This window comes from Schistocerca americana, chromosome 1, assembly GCF_021461395.2.
Source record: "Schistocerca americana isolate TAMUIC-IGC-003095 chromosome 1, iqSchAmer2.1, whole genome shotgun sequence".
In the NCBI taxonomy this organism is placed as follows: Eukaryota; Metazoa; Arthropoda; class Insecta; order Orthoptera; family Acrididae; genus Schistocerca; species Schistocerca americana.
In genome coordinates this window covers 1,111,306,609-1,111,324,462 of record NC_060119.1, presented here as the reverse complement: position 1 = coordinate 1,111,324,462, position 17,854 = coordinate 1,111,306,609, and the positions used below count along the sequence as shown (strand labels likewise).

The 17,854-nt window shown below is 40.6% G+C and overlaps 1 protein-coding gene across 2 annotated transcripts in view; it reads right to left on the bottom strand.

Moving 5' to 3' along the window:
* The window catches only part of LOC124550757 (caspase-1-like), a 189,675-nt gene that overhangs the window by 123,069 nt on the left and 48,752 nt on the right, over window positions 1-17,854 (bottom strand). For both annotated transcript variants that reach the window (XM_047125483.1, XM_047125490.1), the window contains exon 3: window positions 16,908-17,182. In XM_047125483.1, the coding sequence (XP_046981439.1) occupies window positions 16,908-17,182 (275 nt within the window). The remainder of the gene's footprint in view (window positions 1-16,907; window positions 17,183-17,854) is intronic.

The window sequence follows — 17,854 nt, the reverse complement described above, 5'->3', positions numbered from 1 at the left end:
AACATACTCGCATATACACAGACCATCAAGCCCTTTCTTTCTTGCTATCATGCAAATTGCTTCATTCACGGCTCACCCGGTGGTGCCTTTCACTCCAAGAATACAGCTTCGAAATTATTTACATTAAAGGTAAATCAAACGTAGAAGCCGATGCCCTGTCCCGTTTGCTGCAAGGCATACAGGATTTTTCGGAACTTTCTGAGCAAACATCAGACTTTAACATCTTACTTATGTACGATGGTACGTACGCCCCATACTACCGCAATATGTGCAAGAACTTTGCTTCACTTCAGGACAGCGACCACAGGTGGTCAAACATCAAAAAGAAATTACGTACAGATCCTTCTTCACACTTGCAAAAATATGGCACAATACATAAAAATGTAGTTTTTCATAGGCGTACCCCAGACGCACCATTGGTGTGTTTGGTTACCCGACGCGCATGTTGACGATTTTATTCTGTTCACACACAAAACTTGGGGACACTACGGAGTCACCAAATGCACTGATAAAATAGTACAGTATTGTAATTTTCCCAATCTGCGTCGGAGAGTGTTGAAAATTGTTCATAAATGTATCATCTGCCAAGAAGCAAAATTTTCCAACCGATCATCTTTGAATGAATTACATCCTATTGTACCAACCCAACCTTTGGAGTTAGTATCATTAGATATCGCCGGACCTTATCCCAAAGCTCGTGGAGGTGTGAAATACATCGTTGCTGTACTTGATGTCTTCTCAAAATACTTAAAATTGTATGCTATCCGTACTGTCAATGCATCTGCTATTGCTAGACGTTTGACTAACAGCTACTTTACAAGGTTTGGCAAACCCCACAGCATTATCACGGATAACGCACCCTATTTTACGGGAAGAAATTGGAAATCTTTTGTTGCCACACATAACATCAAACATATTCTTACATCAGCATTTCATCCGGAAGGGAACCCCGTAGTAAGGAATTTTAGAGAGTTTGGTCAATTCATGAGATTACATTCTCCTTGCAAACACACAAAGTGGATCGAATTTTTAGCACCCTTTGAGCAGATAGTAAACAATTTGCCTCATGCCTCAACAGGATACCCACCACAGGAATAATTATTAAACAAACCTGAACAGAACAAGTGGACTATACCCATTCCAAAGCTAACTGCATCCACAACACATACACCTTTGGAAGAGAAAGTAAGACAGGCATACACTATGTTGTGCAATAAAGCTAAGATCAGGAAAGAGAAGTATGACAACATGTTACAAATACACAAACCTATCAGGTTGATGACCTTGTTCTTTTGCGTTCACATCCCAAGTCTACAAAATTAAAACAACTGAACAGAAAATGGCAGCTATTATATTCAGGTCCTTACAGAATAGCAAGCATACCTCACCCAGGCTGTTACTCCCTAGAATACCCGTTATCTCACAAGCCGAGGGGGCTGCATCCCCACAGACATTTGAAACCCTTTGTGCACTAAAACAACATAATATAATGACAACTAATTTGAACATGAGCAAGTCGCTGTGATAATGAGATCATTAATATTTGTATTGCATACACGAACATTAAGTTATACAGCATAAGAACACAAACGTTAATTTATGGAAATTATATACTGCAGTTACACTTGTACACATAATTATGAAGAGAATGTAAACCCAGTTGAGTACACTTACTGAATAAGAAAAGATATTCATATAGGAATGAGATCTACACAGGTTACATTTGTTCTTAATTGTAAATTATAAGGTGAATCAACAATTAGTTAGTTATTTCAAGACACTCTAATGACAGGAGATAATAGCTATTGAGATCATTAATGACATAGGTATGTAGCAGAATGAATGAGGATGTAAGAATGAATGATCAGTATGAATGAGTTAATATTTAAGTTAACATAAGAAGGTAAGTTACTGTGAAGTAGTTGATGGAGACAAGAGATTATTTGAGGAAAATATTATTGGAGTTTTATGAGAATGGAAGTGCCAAATGGCCCCACGTATGTGATATATTAATGTTTGATGAGGAATATGTTTAATGTATAAGGATATATATATATATAAAAACAAAGATGAGGTGACTTACCGAACAAAAGCGCTGGCAGGTCGATAGACACACAAACAAACACAAACATACACACAAAATTCAAGCTTTCGCAACAGACTGTTGCCTCATCCTGATGAGGCAACAGTCTGTTGCGAAAGCTTGAATTTTGTGTGTATGTTTGTGTTTGTTTGTGTGTCTATCGACCTGCCAGCGCTTTTGTTCGGTAAGTCACCTCATCTTTGTTTTTATATATAATTTTTCCCACGTGGAATGTTTCCTTCCATTATATTGATAAGGATATATATATTATGATGAATATGTGAGTAAGGAATGAGTGAGAATGTTTTGGCAATATTGTGCTACATAGAGAAGTGAGTAAACAGTCTACATCTTTAAGATTACATAAGAATTTCAGTTTAAAAGAAAACATTTGTGATGAGTTAAGAACACGTGAGTACTAGACATTATATGCGAATCTATTTTCAGTGCCCTTTAAAATGAACGCTTGCAAGAAAAGCAGAGTGAACATAATGATGATTACAGCTGTGGAAAGAAGTGTAATAAGAATGTAACTTGGAAACACATTAGCATTAATTTATTTCAGAAGTGTAACTTCGTAACCTTTTGTTAAGTTAGTTCGTGTTCAGACAGGAGAATGATATTTTAAGGAACTTAAGTTGAAATATAGTTTTTACACAGCCCTCATGTGAATACATTTGTGTATACGAAAGTAAAATTTAGTGCCATGTCAGCCTTTATTATACTTACACATGACAGAAAACCCTGAGGAAGCAAAAGATAGGAGAGTTATTAAGGCAGTTTTGTGACTCGTACAACACCTCCACTTAAGCGAACAGATGACAAAATTACATCTACGTTGAAGACAACATTTGACTTTTCAGGCTATGCAAGGTAAGTGCAAAGGAGCAGTGACCACCCGTGCAGCCGACATTGAGCAACGGACACTGAGAAAGAGACATTTTACTGTCAATTATAATACTATGTTCTTCATTTATGTTTTATAGAAAGAAATAATATATACACAACATACATGATGTTTAACTTTCACTAAAGTAGAAGAAAGTTCATGGTTGAACTCTTGAGAGGAAATTTGATATGTTATTATATAATACACATTATGAGAGAGACAATCTCTGTGAGATATATTTTCCATTTGTATAGACGGTATCCACAAGAAGTGGAGATAACGAGGAAGTACTGAGCAGATACGTGATTTACTCATGCAAGGATTTGTTAAGGTATAATACACTTAGTCATATGAACAGTCAGAACACAAACAGAGAACCTGTCATGATGTTACACTACACAGACTTAACGTAAGGACACTTACATTTACCCATGATTTGGTAAATGGTAAGCACCTCCTTTCACACACCACTTGAAGGAGATGCAAATGTTACAATGTATTATGTTCTCTTTTTATGTATTAGCTGTAGGATTTGGTAGTTTATAACGTAAGGACACTTACATTTACCCATGATTTGGTAAATGGTAAGCACCTCCTTTCACACACCCCTTGAAGGTGATGCAAATGTTATAATGTATTACGTTCTCTTTTTATGTATTAGCTGTAGAATTTGGTAGTTTATAGGTAGTGAATAGTTTCTTCCAGTCTATCTTGCTTTCTTTCTCCATTACCCTACCACCTCCTGCAGCTGGGTATTGTTTGTTTATGGAATGTAAGAATACATTGTGTGACAGTAAACTTTCAGGTATGAATAAAAAGACATGAATATTGATGGCGTTACAAGCCTGGTCAACCACTAGCCAAGATATGGAATCAAAAGAAAGAAAGAAATAATAAATGAAGGAAAGCCCATGCTTTAAATGTTAAGTCTGATATCCCTTGGCACGCCCAAACCTGAATAAAAAAAAATTAATACCCCAATAAAAGAAAGCCAATGGGACTTAGAATAATTTTTTAGTGTAAATATTTCACATGCATATTCTTGTAAATTTATATGTATTTGTATATGTGTTAAAACTTTGCATATTGTCAACATATTTCGAAATGTGACCACGAAATGTAAGCTTTCATAATTAACTATGTAAACATGCTGGGACACAGTGAACTTCATTAAAATGTAAATATGGCAAAAAAGGTGTTGCAAACTGTGTTAAACTGTGAACGTTATAAACGACAAATTTTGTGTTATTTGTGAAACTTATAGTGCATAAACCAAATAACTGTTTGTAAACCAATATAAACTGCAATTTACTTCGACAAAAATGAGGATTTTCACACTGCAAATGAACATTTGTTGGCGAGTATAGAGAATGTGATGAAACCCCATACCTTTGCGAATATCAACGCCATTGTTCCTGGCCGGCCTTCGGATGCTTTGGAGACAAAAAACTCAGCACCTGTCGTAGGCGATGTGGAGGCTAAAAACTACATCCACCATATATGCCCCAGTAACAATAGTCACGAAAACGCACAAGGACCTGGAGTGTTGTGTCGTAACAGAAGACATGGACATTGCTTCAGATCACGCACACGCTCAATCTTATGGGGTCTCCGGACTTAACACGCCATTTATGCTGGAATAACAACTTGTAATGAACACTATGTGAAAGTGAATACTGTTCAAGACTGTCATAACACAGCAATTTTGAAACTGCCGCAGGCGAAATTCAATGATGCTATTGCGCATGAGCAAAGCCTACGTGCTGCCAGAGATGCATTGGGAAATCAACGCTGGAAGCACACAACATTAACTGCGCTGGCGAGCAGCTTGTTCAGACAAACTGTATGTAACTATATATATAATAGAGGGAAACATTCCACGTAGGAAAAATATATCTAAAAACAAGGTTGGTGTGACTTACCAAATGAAAGTGCTGGCAGGTCGACAGACACACAAACACAAACATACACACAAAATTCAAGCTTTCGCAACAAACTGTTGCCTCATCAGGAAAGAGGGAAGGAGAGGGAAAGACGAAAGGATGTGGGTTTTAAGGGAGAGGGTAAGGAGTCATTCCAATCCCGCGAGCGGAAAGACTTACCTTAGGGGGAAAAAAGGATGGGTATACACTCGCACACACACACATATCCATCCACACACATACAGACACAAGCAGACATATTTAAAGACAAAGAGTTTGGGCAGAGATGTCAGTCGAGGCAGAAGTGCAGAGGCAAAGATGTTGTTGAATGACAGGTGAGGTATGAGTGGCGGCAACTTTAAATTAGCGGAGATTGAGGCCTGGTGGATAACGGGAAGAGAGGATATATTGAAGAGCAAGTTCCCATCTCCGGAGTTCGGATAGGTTGGTGTTAGTGGGAAGTATCCAGATAACCCGGACGGTGTAACACTGTGCCAAGATGTGCTGGCCGTGCACCAAGGCATGTTTAGCCACAGGGTGATCCTCTGATCCTTCCTCAAATCCTGCCCTGAAATGAGATCCATCCTTCATGAAATCCTCCCCACTCCACCAAGAGTGTCTTTCCGCCGTCCACCTAACCTTCGTAACCTCTTAGTTCATCCCTATGAAATCCCCAAACCACCTTCCCTACCCTCTGGCTCCTACCCTTGTAACCGCCCCCAGTGTAAAACCTGTCCCATGCACCCTCCAACCACCACCTACTCCAGTCCTTTAACCCGGAAGGTGTACACGATCAAAGGCAGAGCCACGTGTGAAAGCACACACGTGATCTACCAACTGACCTGCCTACACTGTGATGCATTCTACGTGGGAATGACCAGCAACAAACTGTCCATTCGCATGAATGGACACAGGCAGACAGTGTTTGTTGGTAATGAGGATCACCCTGTGGCTAAACATGCCTTGGTGCACGGCCAGCACATCTTGGCACAGTGTTACACCGTCCGGGTTATCTGGATACTTCCCACTAACACCAACCTATCCGAACTCCGGAGATTTGAACTTGCTCTTCAATATATCCTCTCTTCCCGTTATCCACCAGGCCTCAATCTCCGCTAATTTCAAGTTGCCGCCACTCATACCTCACCTGTCATTCAACAACATCTTTGCCTCTGCACTTCTGCCTCGACTGACATCTCTGCCCAAACTCTTTGTCTTTAAATATGTCTGCTTGTGTCTGTACATGTGTGGATGGATATGTGTGTGTGTGCGAGTGTATACCCGTCCTTTTTTCCCCCTAAGGTAAGTCTTTCCGCTCCCGGGATTGGAATGACTCCATACCCTCTCCCTTAAAACCCACATCCTTTCGTCTTTCCCTCTCCTTCCCTCTTTCCTGATGAGGCAACAGTTTGTTGCGAAAGCTTGAATTTTGTGTGTATGTTTGTGTTTGTGTGTCTGTCGACCTGCCAGCACTTTCATTTGGTAAGTCACATCATCTTTGTTTTCAGATATATATATAAATAAAGATGAGGTGACTTACCGAACGAAAGCGCTGGCAGGTCGACAGACACACAAACAAACACAAACATACACACACACACACACACACATATATATATATATATATATATATATATATATATATATATATATAGGTATATCTATTAATTACATTGTTTGCTAGCCTGCCACGCTAAATGTTTTAGCGTGAAAGTTGAGGGGGCAATGTAGCGGGACTTTGAATTTCGCTGCGCTACACTCGTTCCCTCAGATATAAATTATACCGTCGGAGCGGTATGAGTGCTCGACAGCAGAGAAAATACGAGGTGCATTCAAGTTCTAAGGCCTCTGATTTTTTTTCTCTGGACTGGAAAGAGATAGAAACATGCACATTGTTTTAAAATGAGGCCACGTTCATTGTCAATACGTCCCCGAGATAGCAGCACCGTACGGCAGATGGAATTTTACCGCCAGTGGTGAGAATGAGAACTGTTTTAAATACTTAAAATGGCGACGTTTTTCTTACTTGAACAGTGTGCAATCATTCGTTTCCTGAATTTGCGTGGTGTGAAACCAATTGAAATTCATTGACAGTTGAAGGAGACATGTGGTGATGGAGTTATGGATGTGTCGAAAGTGCGTTCGTGGGTCCGACAGTTTAATGAAGGCAGAACATCATGTGACAACAAACCGAAACAACCTCAGGCTCGCACAAGCCGGTCTGACGACATGATCGAGAAAGTGGAGAGAATTGTTTTGGGGAATCGCCGAATGACTGTTGAACAGATCGCCTCCAGAGTTGGCATTTCTGTGGGTTCTGTGCACACAATCCTGCATGACGACCTGAAAATGCGAAAAGTGTCATCCAGGTGGGTGCCACGAATGCTGACGGACGACCACATGGCTGCCCGTGTGGCATGTTGCCAAGCAATGTTGACGCGCAACGACAGCATGAATGGGACTTTCTTTCCGTCAGTTGTGACAATGGATGAGACGTGGATGCCATTTTTCAATCCAGAAACAAAGCGCCAGTCAGCTCAATGGAAGCACACAGATCCACCACCACCAAAAAAATTTCGGGTAACCGCCAGTGCTGAAAAAATGATGGTGTCCATGTTCTGGGACAGCGAGGGCGTAATCCTTACCCATTGCGTTCCAAAGCTCACTATGGTAACAGGTGCATCCTACGAAAATGTTTTGAAGAACAAATTCCTTCCTGCACTGCAACAAAAACGTCCAGGAAGGGCTACGCGTGTGCTGTTTCACCAAGACAACGCACCCGCACATCGAGCTAACGTTACGCAAGTTTCTTCGTGATAACAACTTTGAAGTGATTCCTCATGCTCCCTACTCACCTGACCTGGCTCCTAGTGACTTTTGGCTTTTTCCAACAATGAAAGACACTCTCTGTGGCTGCACATTCACCAGCCGTGCTGCTATTGCCTCAGCGATTTTCCAGTGGTCAAAACAGACTCCTAAAGAAGCCTTTGCCGCTGCCATGGAATCATGGCGGCAGCGTTGTGAAAAATGTGTACGTCTGCAGGGCAATTACGTCGAGAAGTAACGCCAGTTTCATCGATTTCAGGTGAGTAGTTAATTAGAAAAAAAATCGGAGCCCTTAGAACTTGAATGCACCTTGTACTATAATTGTAACTTTTTTTTCTATCCATCTATTGTTTCTCGAGAGCGGAAGCTTAATGCAGACGTGATCTCTCCGTGGCTGCACATTCACCAGCCGTGCTGCTATTGCCTCAGCGATTTTCCAGTGGTCAAAACATACTCCTAAAGAAGCCTTTGCTGCTGCCATGGAATCATGGCGTCAGCATTGTGAAAAATGTGTACATCTGCAGGGAAATTACGTCGAGAAGTAACGCCAGTTTCATCGATTTCAGGTGAGTTGTTAATTAGAAAAAAAATCGGAGGCCTTAGAACTTGAATGCATCTTGTACTAAAATTGTAACTTTTTTTTCTATCCATCTATTGTTTCTCGAGAGCGGAAGCTTAATGCAGACGTGATCTGATGAAGACGAAAAAAACTTATTAATGTGTAGACATATTGTGGAAGTTGTTATGACATTTGGAGGAGGGAAGCAACGTAAAATAAATTGCATTTAATGTCAAGACAGTTTTGTACACATTAGAAATTCCTGGACGATGAAACTTATTGCAAGATTTCGGAGCAGACTTTTCACGCAGAAATGAAGTAGGAGATTTTTGCGCCGCACGATAGAAGACATGTTAATATGGTAAAGGATGAACTCTTATCTACAAGATTTCCCCCTGTCAGTTACATTTTGTTATTCTCTGTTCTTTTTCAATAATTTTTGTAGTGGAAATTGGTTTAACTTTTGCTCAGGAACGCCACAAGGACCACCCCAACAATAGCTTTTCCGAATCACAAAGGCCGATAGCTTTTCTGTAATACAAAGTCCGATTTGCATTTCATTCTTTCCCTTTTTCATGGTCATTTACGATTTTAAAACCCCGTTTTTATTCACCATTTCTTCCCACCATTTCTATTCTTTTCTTTTCTTCTCTTTTTTCTTTTTTATTAACCACTACAAGAGGCTTTACCCAGTTACATTTCTTTCACAAAGTATGACTAACTTGAATAGCAACTTGCAATAGTTAAACCTTGTAGGGCATCTGCGTTGTCATTGTCTTCAGACATTATTACCAGGCACGGTCCCCTTTCCTGTCCATGCAATCACCAAGTGTCGCCAGAATGTGAAAATTGATTAACTGTTTACTGCCAGTTTTGTGTGTTTGCTAATGACCAGTTTCAGTCCAAATTTTCTGCCTCAGTTACTGCTCATTCTTGTATTGCATGTTGTTGTTGTTGTTGTGGTCTTCAGTCCTGAGACTGGTTTGATGCAGCTCTCCATGCTACTCTACCCTGTGCAAGCTTCTTCATCTCCCAGTACCTACTGAAACCTACATCCTTCTGAATCTGTTTAGTGTATTCATCTCTTGGTCTCCCTCTATGATTTTTACCCTCCACCCTGCCCTCCAATACTAAATTGGTGATCCCTCGATGTCTCAGAACATGTCCTACCAACCGATCCCTTCTTCTAGTCAAGTTGTGCCACAAGCTCCTCTTCTCCCCAATTCTATTCAATACCTCCTCATTAGTTATGTGATCAACCCATCTAATCTTCAGCATTCTTCTGTAGCACCACATTTCGAAAGCTTCTATTCTCTTCTTGTCTAAGCTAGTTATCGTCCACGTTTCACTTCCATAGATGGCTACACTCCATACAAATACTTTCAGAAACGACTTCCTGACAATCTATTCTCGATGTTAACGAATTTTTCTTCTTCAGAAACACTTTCCTTGCCATTGCCAGTCTCCATTTTATATCCTCTCTACTTTGACCATCATCAGTTATTTTGCTCCCCAAATAGCAAAACTCCTTTACTACTTTAAGTGTCTCATTTCCTAATCTAATTCCCTCAGCATCACCCGATTTAATTCGACAACATTCCATTATCCTCGTTTTGGTTTTGTTGATGTTCATCTTATACCCTCCTTTCAAGACACTGTCCATTCTGTTCAATTGCTCTTCCAAGTCCTTTGCTGTCTCTGACAGAATTACAATGTCATCAGCAAAGCTCAAAGTTTTTATTTCTTCTCCATGGATTCTAATACCTACTCCGAACTTTTCTTTTGTTTCCTTTATTGCTTGCTCAATATACAGATTGAATAACATCGGGGATAGGCTACAACCCTGTCTCACTCCCTTCCCAACCACTGCTTCCCTTTCATACCCCTCGACTCTTATAACTGCAATCTGGTTTCTGTACAAATTGTAAATAGCCTTTCGCTCTCTGTATTTTACCCTTGACACCTTTAGAATTTGAAAGAGAGTATTCCAATCAACATTGTCAAAAGCTTTCTCTAAGTCTACAAATGCTAGAAACGTAGGTTTGCCTTCCCTTAATCTTTCTTCTAAGATAAGTCGTAGGGTCAGTATTGCCTCACGTGTTCCAACATTTCTACGGAATTCAAACTGATCTTCCCCGAGGTCGGCTTCTATCAGTTTTACAATTCGTTTGTAAGGAATTCGCGTTAGTATTTTGCAGCTGTGACTTATTAAACTGATAGTTCGGTAATTTTCACATCGGTCAAGACCTGCTTTCTTTGGGATTGGAATTATTATATTCTTCTTGAAGTCTGAGGGTATTTCACCTGTCTCATACATCTTGCTCACCAGATGGTAGAGTTTTGTCAGGACTGGCTCTCCCAAGGTTGACAGTAGTTATAATGGAATGTTGTCTACTCCGGGGGCCTTGTTTCGACTCAGGTCTTTCAGTGCTTCACGCAATATCGTATCTCCCATTTCATCTTCATCTACATCCTCTTCCATTTCCATAATACTGTCCTCAAGTACATCGCCCTTGATTAGGCCCTCTATATACTCCTTCCACCTTTCTGCTTTCCCCTTCTTTGCTTAGAACTGGGTTTCCATCAAAGCTCTAGATATTCATGCAAGTGGTTCTCCTTTCTCCAAAGGTCTCTCTAATTTGCCTGTAGGCAGTATCTATCTTACCCCTTGTGAGATAAGCCTCTACATCCTTACATTTGTCCTCTAGCCATCCCTGCTTAGCCATTTTGCACTTCCTGTCAATATCATTTTTGAGACGTTTGTATTCCTTTTTGCCTACTTCATTTACTGCATTTTTATATTTTCTCCTTTCATCAATTAAATTCAATATTTCTTCTGTTACCCAAGGGTTTCTACTAGCCCTCGTCTTTTTACCTATTTGATCCTCTGCTGCCTTCACTGTTTCATCCCTCAAAGCTACCCATTCTTCTTCTATTGTATTTCTTTCCCCCATTCCTGTCAATTGTTCCCTTATGCTCTCCCTGAAACTCTGTACAACCTCTGGTTCTTTCAGTTCATCCAGTTCCCATCTCCTTAAATTCCCACCTTTTTGCAGTTTCTTCAGTTTTGATCTACAGTTCATAACCAATAGATTGTGGTCAGAGTCCACATCTGCCCCTGGAAATGTCTTACAATTTAAAACCTGGTTCCTAAATCTCTGTCTTACCATTATATAATCTATCTGATACCTTTTAGTATCTCCAGCCCCAATCCATATTCACCTACTATATTTCCTTCTCTCCCTTTTCCTACTACCGAATTCCAGTCACCCATGACTATTAAATTTTCATCTCCCTTCACTACCTGAATAATTTCTTTTATCTCATCATACATTTCATCAATTTCTTCGTCATCTGCAGAGCTAGTAGGCATATAAACTTGTACTACTGTAGTAGGCGTGGGCTTCGTGTCTATATTGGCCACAATAATGCATTCACTATGCTGTTTGTAGTAGCTTACCCGTACACCTATTTTTTAATTCATTATTAAACCTACTCCTGCATTACCCCTATTTGATTTTGTATTTATAACCCTGTAGTCACCTGACCAGAAGTCTTGTTCCTCCTGCCACCGAACTTCACTAATCCCCACTCTATCTAACTTTAACCTATCCATTTCCCTTTTTTACTTTTCTAACCTACCTGCCCGATTAAGGGATCTGACATTCCACGCTCCGATCTGTAGAACACCAGTTTTCTTTCTCCTGATAACAACGTCCTCTTGAGTAGTCCCCGCCCGGAGATCCGAATGGGGGCTATTTTACCTCTGTAATATTTTACCCAAGAGGACGCCATCATCATTTAATCATACAGTAAAGCTGCATGCCCTCGGGAAAAATTACGGCTGCAGTTTCCCCTTGCTTTCAGCCATTCACAGTACCAGAACAGCAAGGCCATTTTGGTTAGTGTTACAAGGCCAGATCAGTCAATCATCCAGACTGTTGCCCTTGCAACTACTGAAAAGGCTGCTGCCCCTCTTCAGGAACCACACGTTTGTCTGGCCTCTCAACAGATACCCCTCTGTTGTGGTAGCACCTACGGTACGGCTATCTGTATCGTTGAGGCACGCAAGCCTCCCCATCAACGGCAAGGTCTATGGTTCATTGGGGGGTGGGGGGGGTTGTATTGCATAACAAAGGCTAAACTAATTTGCAAATTTTAGTATTAACTTCATTTGCTTAAAGTAACGTAAAATTTCAATAGCAAAGCTAATAATTAAAGATACCGCACAAATTAAGAGTGCGCACTTTCATTTATTTTGTATTTAGCTTAGCGAGTGACTTCTGCTGACTTGGTATGTATCTTATTGTTGTTATATTAAAAATAAAATCAGTTGTCTGTTTGCTTAAAATAAATTCACTTTAATCTTTCAATACTCAAAAGTAAATTGCTTGCCTTCTTCTAAATTTTGCATTACGTCTCACTCAGGTTACCAAAAGTAATTTATTACACTGCAAAGTTTAAGTTAAGCCATTCATTTATTTAACCAGTAACTCCATTTAGCTTTACCTTCAAAATTTAGTATTTCAGAATAAGTAACTGCAAACTCAGTGCTTTCTGATTCATTTATTTTCTTGTGAATTGTTGTGCTGTGGAAAAGCGTGACAGCCTTCTGTTGCCACGCCAATGATTATTTGCTTCAATACTTTTGCCATTACCTTTCTTAAGATTCTGGAGATTCATTGCCCTAGCGGGCTGGCGACCGTTTTTCTTTTTTACCTAATCAATGTTTTATTTGTACTATTAGTGATTTTTGTAGTAAACATTACATCGTACCCTTTTTCCCCCTGTGCAGTTCGTGAGCAATTGCATTACATTCCACTTGTTTCAAAATTCCTTCAGAAGAGCCTACTGTACACTTCCCTCCAACTAACCGGCATTATTTTCCTTTGGTAACGATAGTCTTACTCACTGTACAATTTCATTAGTCATATGCAATCACGGTCAGTTATATTGCAATCCAGTAGGCCAATAGGGAAGGAGGAGCTTACACACTGACAATAACTAACAGACGTACAACAATGAAACTGCCGCCAGCTACTCATTAAACACAGGCGTATGCAGGGATGCCAAGTGCATTTCACTTCAACACGCCATTGGCGCGAAATTACTAATGTTCTGGAGTTTTTTGAACAGATCTCATATAGTTGAAGAAGCCAGCTGTAGTAATCGCCGAATCACTCGACATTTTAATAGGTGCGATGCCACCATTCGACGATATTAGCAGAAATGGGTGCACCGTGGCCGAATACAGCATCAAGTAGGAAGCAGTTGACCTACACAAGTGATCGAACTAGAGGACCATGCAAGCCAGAAAGGCACTCAGAGCCCTGGATTCACCATTATCATGGACATTTCCTTAATATTAATATCAAGTACACAGACACTTGTTACATACATATATACAGAGATAGCATTTATTTATACTAATAGTAGTACTAAAAGTAGAAGCAATACAGAAAAGGCACAAAGCATGGCTGAATGACCAGCAAAAGACAACTGAAAAATATCGAGAAGAGCTAACCATTGCCAGAAGACAAACGGCCATGAAAATCGGAAGAATCAAAAGAGACCATCAAGGAAGAAACCCTAAACTTCGTAGAGGAATTATTCAAACAACATAAAACAAGGGACTATTATAGGACAGTCAGATAATATCGATCAAAGTATACACCAACCACACTCATGATGAAAAATGAAAATGGGAAATTAGCGCACAATAATCAAGACAATGCCAACATTCTAGCTGATCACTTCAAAGAATTACTAAATACCAAGGAACCAAAAGAATGTCTAGATTTCGAACCACATCAAGAAAACAAAACACATCCAGAGAAGATTACACCACCAGATCTCAGTGAAGCGATCAAAGCAACTAGGTGGCTCAAGAACTACAAAGCAGCAGGGGAGAATCAACTGGTCGCACAGCTGTGGAAGAGCACAAATAAACAAACACTTCAGAACCTCCGTAAGCACATAGTAGACCTCTGGAATCCTTAGAAAATGCCAGAAGAGTGGAAAAAGCTATAATCCACCCAATATACAAAAACGGCGATAGATTGGATCCAAACAACTATCGGGGGATTTCACTGCTTGATGTCACATGTAAGATCTTGTCTACAATTATCTTTACAAGAATTCAGAATCAACTAGACCAAGAACTTGGAGAATATCAAGGAGGATTTCGTCCTGGAAGAAGCTGTCCAGATCAAATTATCAGCCTTAAGTGGAACATGAAACTTCAAAGAGTGAGAAACAAGAAGTTAGTCACCACTTTTGTTGACTTAGAGAAAGGATATGACAGTATCCATCGTGAGCCATTACTTAAAATCCTCGTGGAATTTGGACTGCACCTGAAACTCGTTAATCTTATTGGACTCACTCTTAAGAATACTAAATCAAAAGTTAAATTCAGGTGGACTATCTGAATCATTTGAAATCCGGACGGGACTCCGACAGGGGGATGGTCTCTCACCAATACTATGTAACTGTGCATTGGAGAAAGTCATGCGAGAGTGGAAGAAGAAAGCCAACCAAACATCAAGATTGTCAGAAATATCAAACTCAAATGCCTGGCCTTTGCTGATGATCTAGCACTGCTTGCAAATAGCGTGGAAGAGCCTAAACACCAAATTGAAGACCTCGAAAAAATAGCAGCAGAAGTCAGACAAGGAATTGAAACACCAGCCCTTACACTGAAATATAACAAACAAATTAAAATTGTAAAGAAATATCTTTTGGAGGTTATAAGTTGGAATTCAAACGAGAAAATGTCAGTAGAAAGCAGAACAACTGAACTGAAACAAGCGCAGCGCATCACCTGGTCAACGTACAAAAGGAAATGTCTCTTGATAAATGCAAAACTCAGACACTATCACTATGCTATTAAACCTGAAGCAACCTGTGCTAGTGAAACACTGTTCGAGAGGGACACCAAATAATCACAGGCAAACTACAGAAGGCATTCAGAAGAATCCTTAGAACAATTATAAACAAAAAATACCAAGTAGAGGGACAATGGCGACTATTACCTAATGAAATTGTATACCAAGAAACTGGGTCAATAATTGACACAATACGGAAAAGGAGGGTTGCTTTTTTCTGCCACATTTCCAGACTAACAGAAAGCAGGCTACTGAAACAACTGTTCAGCTACTTTTGGAAAAGTAAGACCAAGAACAACTGGTTCAAAGAAGTTCAAGATGATTTAGACTAGTTAGGCTTGACAATGTAACAAATTGAATGCAGAGAATAGAAGAAGATCCTGAAACACAGTGACAAGAGTTTTAAACTAAAGACATTTAAACGCAAAAAATACACCATAGCTGATGAAGAAAGGGTAGCCAGGTCAAAAAGGATGAAGACGTTTTGGGAGCAGAAGAGGAAAGCCAAATCTACAACTAGTATTAAGACTTAATTGTGTATGGACTGAATAATGTGCTCCAGTGTGGGCATAAAATATGTAAATGTAACTTAGCCACAACCTGAGGGATGTTTCCAGGGTGAGATTTTCACTCTGTAGTGGAGTGTGCGCTGATATGAGACTTCTTGGCAGATTAAAACTGTGTGCTGGACCGAGACTCGAACTCGGGCCCTTTGTCTTCCGCGGGCATGTGCTCTAACATCTGAGCTACCCAAGCACGACTTAACATCTGAGCTACCCAAGCACGACTCACGTCCCGTCCGTACAGCTTTACTTTTGCCAGTACCTCATCTCCTACCTTCGAGTCCAAGTCTCGGTCTCGACACAGTTTTAATCTGCCAGAAAGTTTCATATCAGCGCACACTCCGCTGCAGAGTGAAAATCTCATTCTGGAAACATCCCCCAGGCTTTGGCTAAGCCATGTCTCCGCAATATCCTTTCTTTCAGGAGTGCTAGTTCTGCAAGGTTCGCAGGAGAGCTTCTGTAAAGTTTGGAAGGTAGGAGACGAGATCCAGCCAGAAGTAAAGTTGTGAGGAAGGGGCGTGAGTGGTGCTTGGGTAGCTCAGATGGTAGAGCACTTGCCCGCGAAAGGCAAAGGTCCCGAGTTCGAGTCTCGGTCCGGCACACAGTTTTAATCTGTAAGGATGTTTCATATCAGTGCACACTCCGCTGCAGAGTGAAAATCTCATTCTGGAAACATCCCTCAGGCTGTGGCTAAGCCATGTCTCCGCAATATCGTTTCTTTCAGGAGTGCTAGTTCTGCAAGGTCCGCAGGGGAGCTTCTGCAAAGTTTGGAAGGTAGGAGACGAGGTACTGGCAGAATTAAAGCTGTGAGGATGGGGCGTGAGTCATGCTTGGGTAGCTCAAATGGTAGAGCACTTGCCCACGAAAGGCAAAGGTCCCGAGTTCAAGTCTCGGTCTGGCACACAGTTTTAATCTGAAATGAAGCTTCAACATCAGGTGATGACCACTACCTGCAAATTATGGGTAGGTACACACAAAAGAATGCAAAATATCTATATTCTGCCGTTTTGGAGGCAGCTTGGAGGGCAGAATTCATCAAGACAGTGCGGATCCGTCTCCGCATGATCAACTTAGCCTCTATTTGTCCATTCTAAATACAATACAAATCTCTCACCACCATGACATGCTTTGTCAGAGAACAGACGCAGATGTGAAGAAGATGAAGATGTAGACTTACTTACCTCGTCTGAGTTGTTGGCGAATTTGGCTATATGTCAGATCGTCGAAACAGCGTACTTCGAAGCCGAGTGTTGTGAATGCACGCATCAATGCGTTTCTGTCGATCTCTGTGTACGCTCTGTTATGAAGGGAGTCTTCTTCAAAGACTTTATGGTTCAAGATGAGGGCTATCCCACGCTCCTGGTTGCCCATGGGATACGCTTCATCTTCTACAGAGACTCCACGTATTGGCACCACGTCCTCACGCTGGGTCGACGGCGGGGGCGCCGGGATTTGTCTAGAGAAAGCAAAAATGATATTGCAGGGTTATTCAGAAAGCAAAATTAATATTCCACGATCATTATCTCAACATCCAATAGCTTCAAGATGCTGCACATTTATAATGTAATGATAATAACACAGATGTAAATATAGTTATTTTATTTAAATTAGTGTGTCAGTTTCGAGATGTCAAGTCGCAAAAACTAAGGCTGTTCCAAGTGGCACAGAAGGAGGTCCTCAGGTCGCCAGAGGTTGCTCGATAACATCGGCTGACAGCTTTGTCACAAGTTGTCCGATCTCCTTCATCAGTTTTTGGTGGGATGAAAGAGTTTATGGTGCGTTAAAATCTATCCCGTTAAGGGGCTCAAAATCTAATGTAACCCCTTGGGCAGGATAGATGCCACTACACATCTATGCCTGGATACGAGTGCTGCGTTGCGACTTTTGCTGTTAAAAAATGGTTGAATGCACGACAGTAATCTATGTCAGCCTCGAAAAAACATGTAGTGGATACTGTCTTTCCTCAGTTACTGAAACAACCAGATAAATTTTGCAAAGAGAGAAATGTCCTGTTACATACTCGAGGTGATTCTTTGTGACAGTGAAAAGCAAGAATACAGACACTCTGTACAAATTCAAATAAGAACAGACGTATGTCAGTTATCTTCAATGACTGTGATTCAGGGGT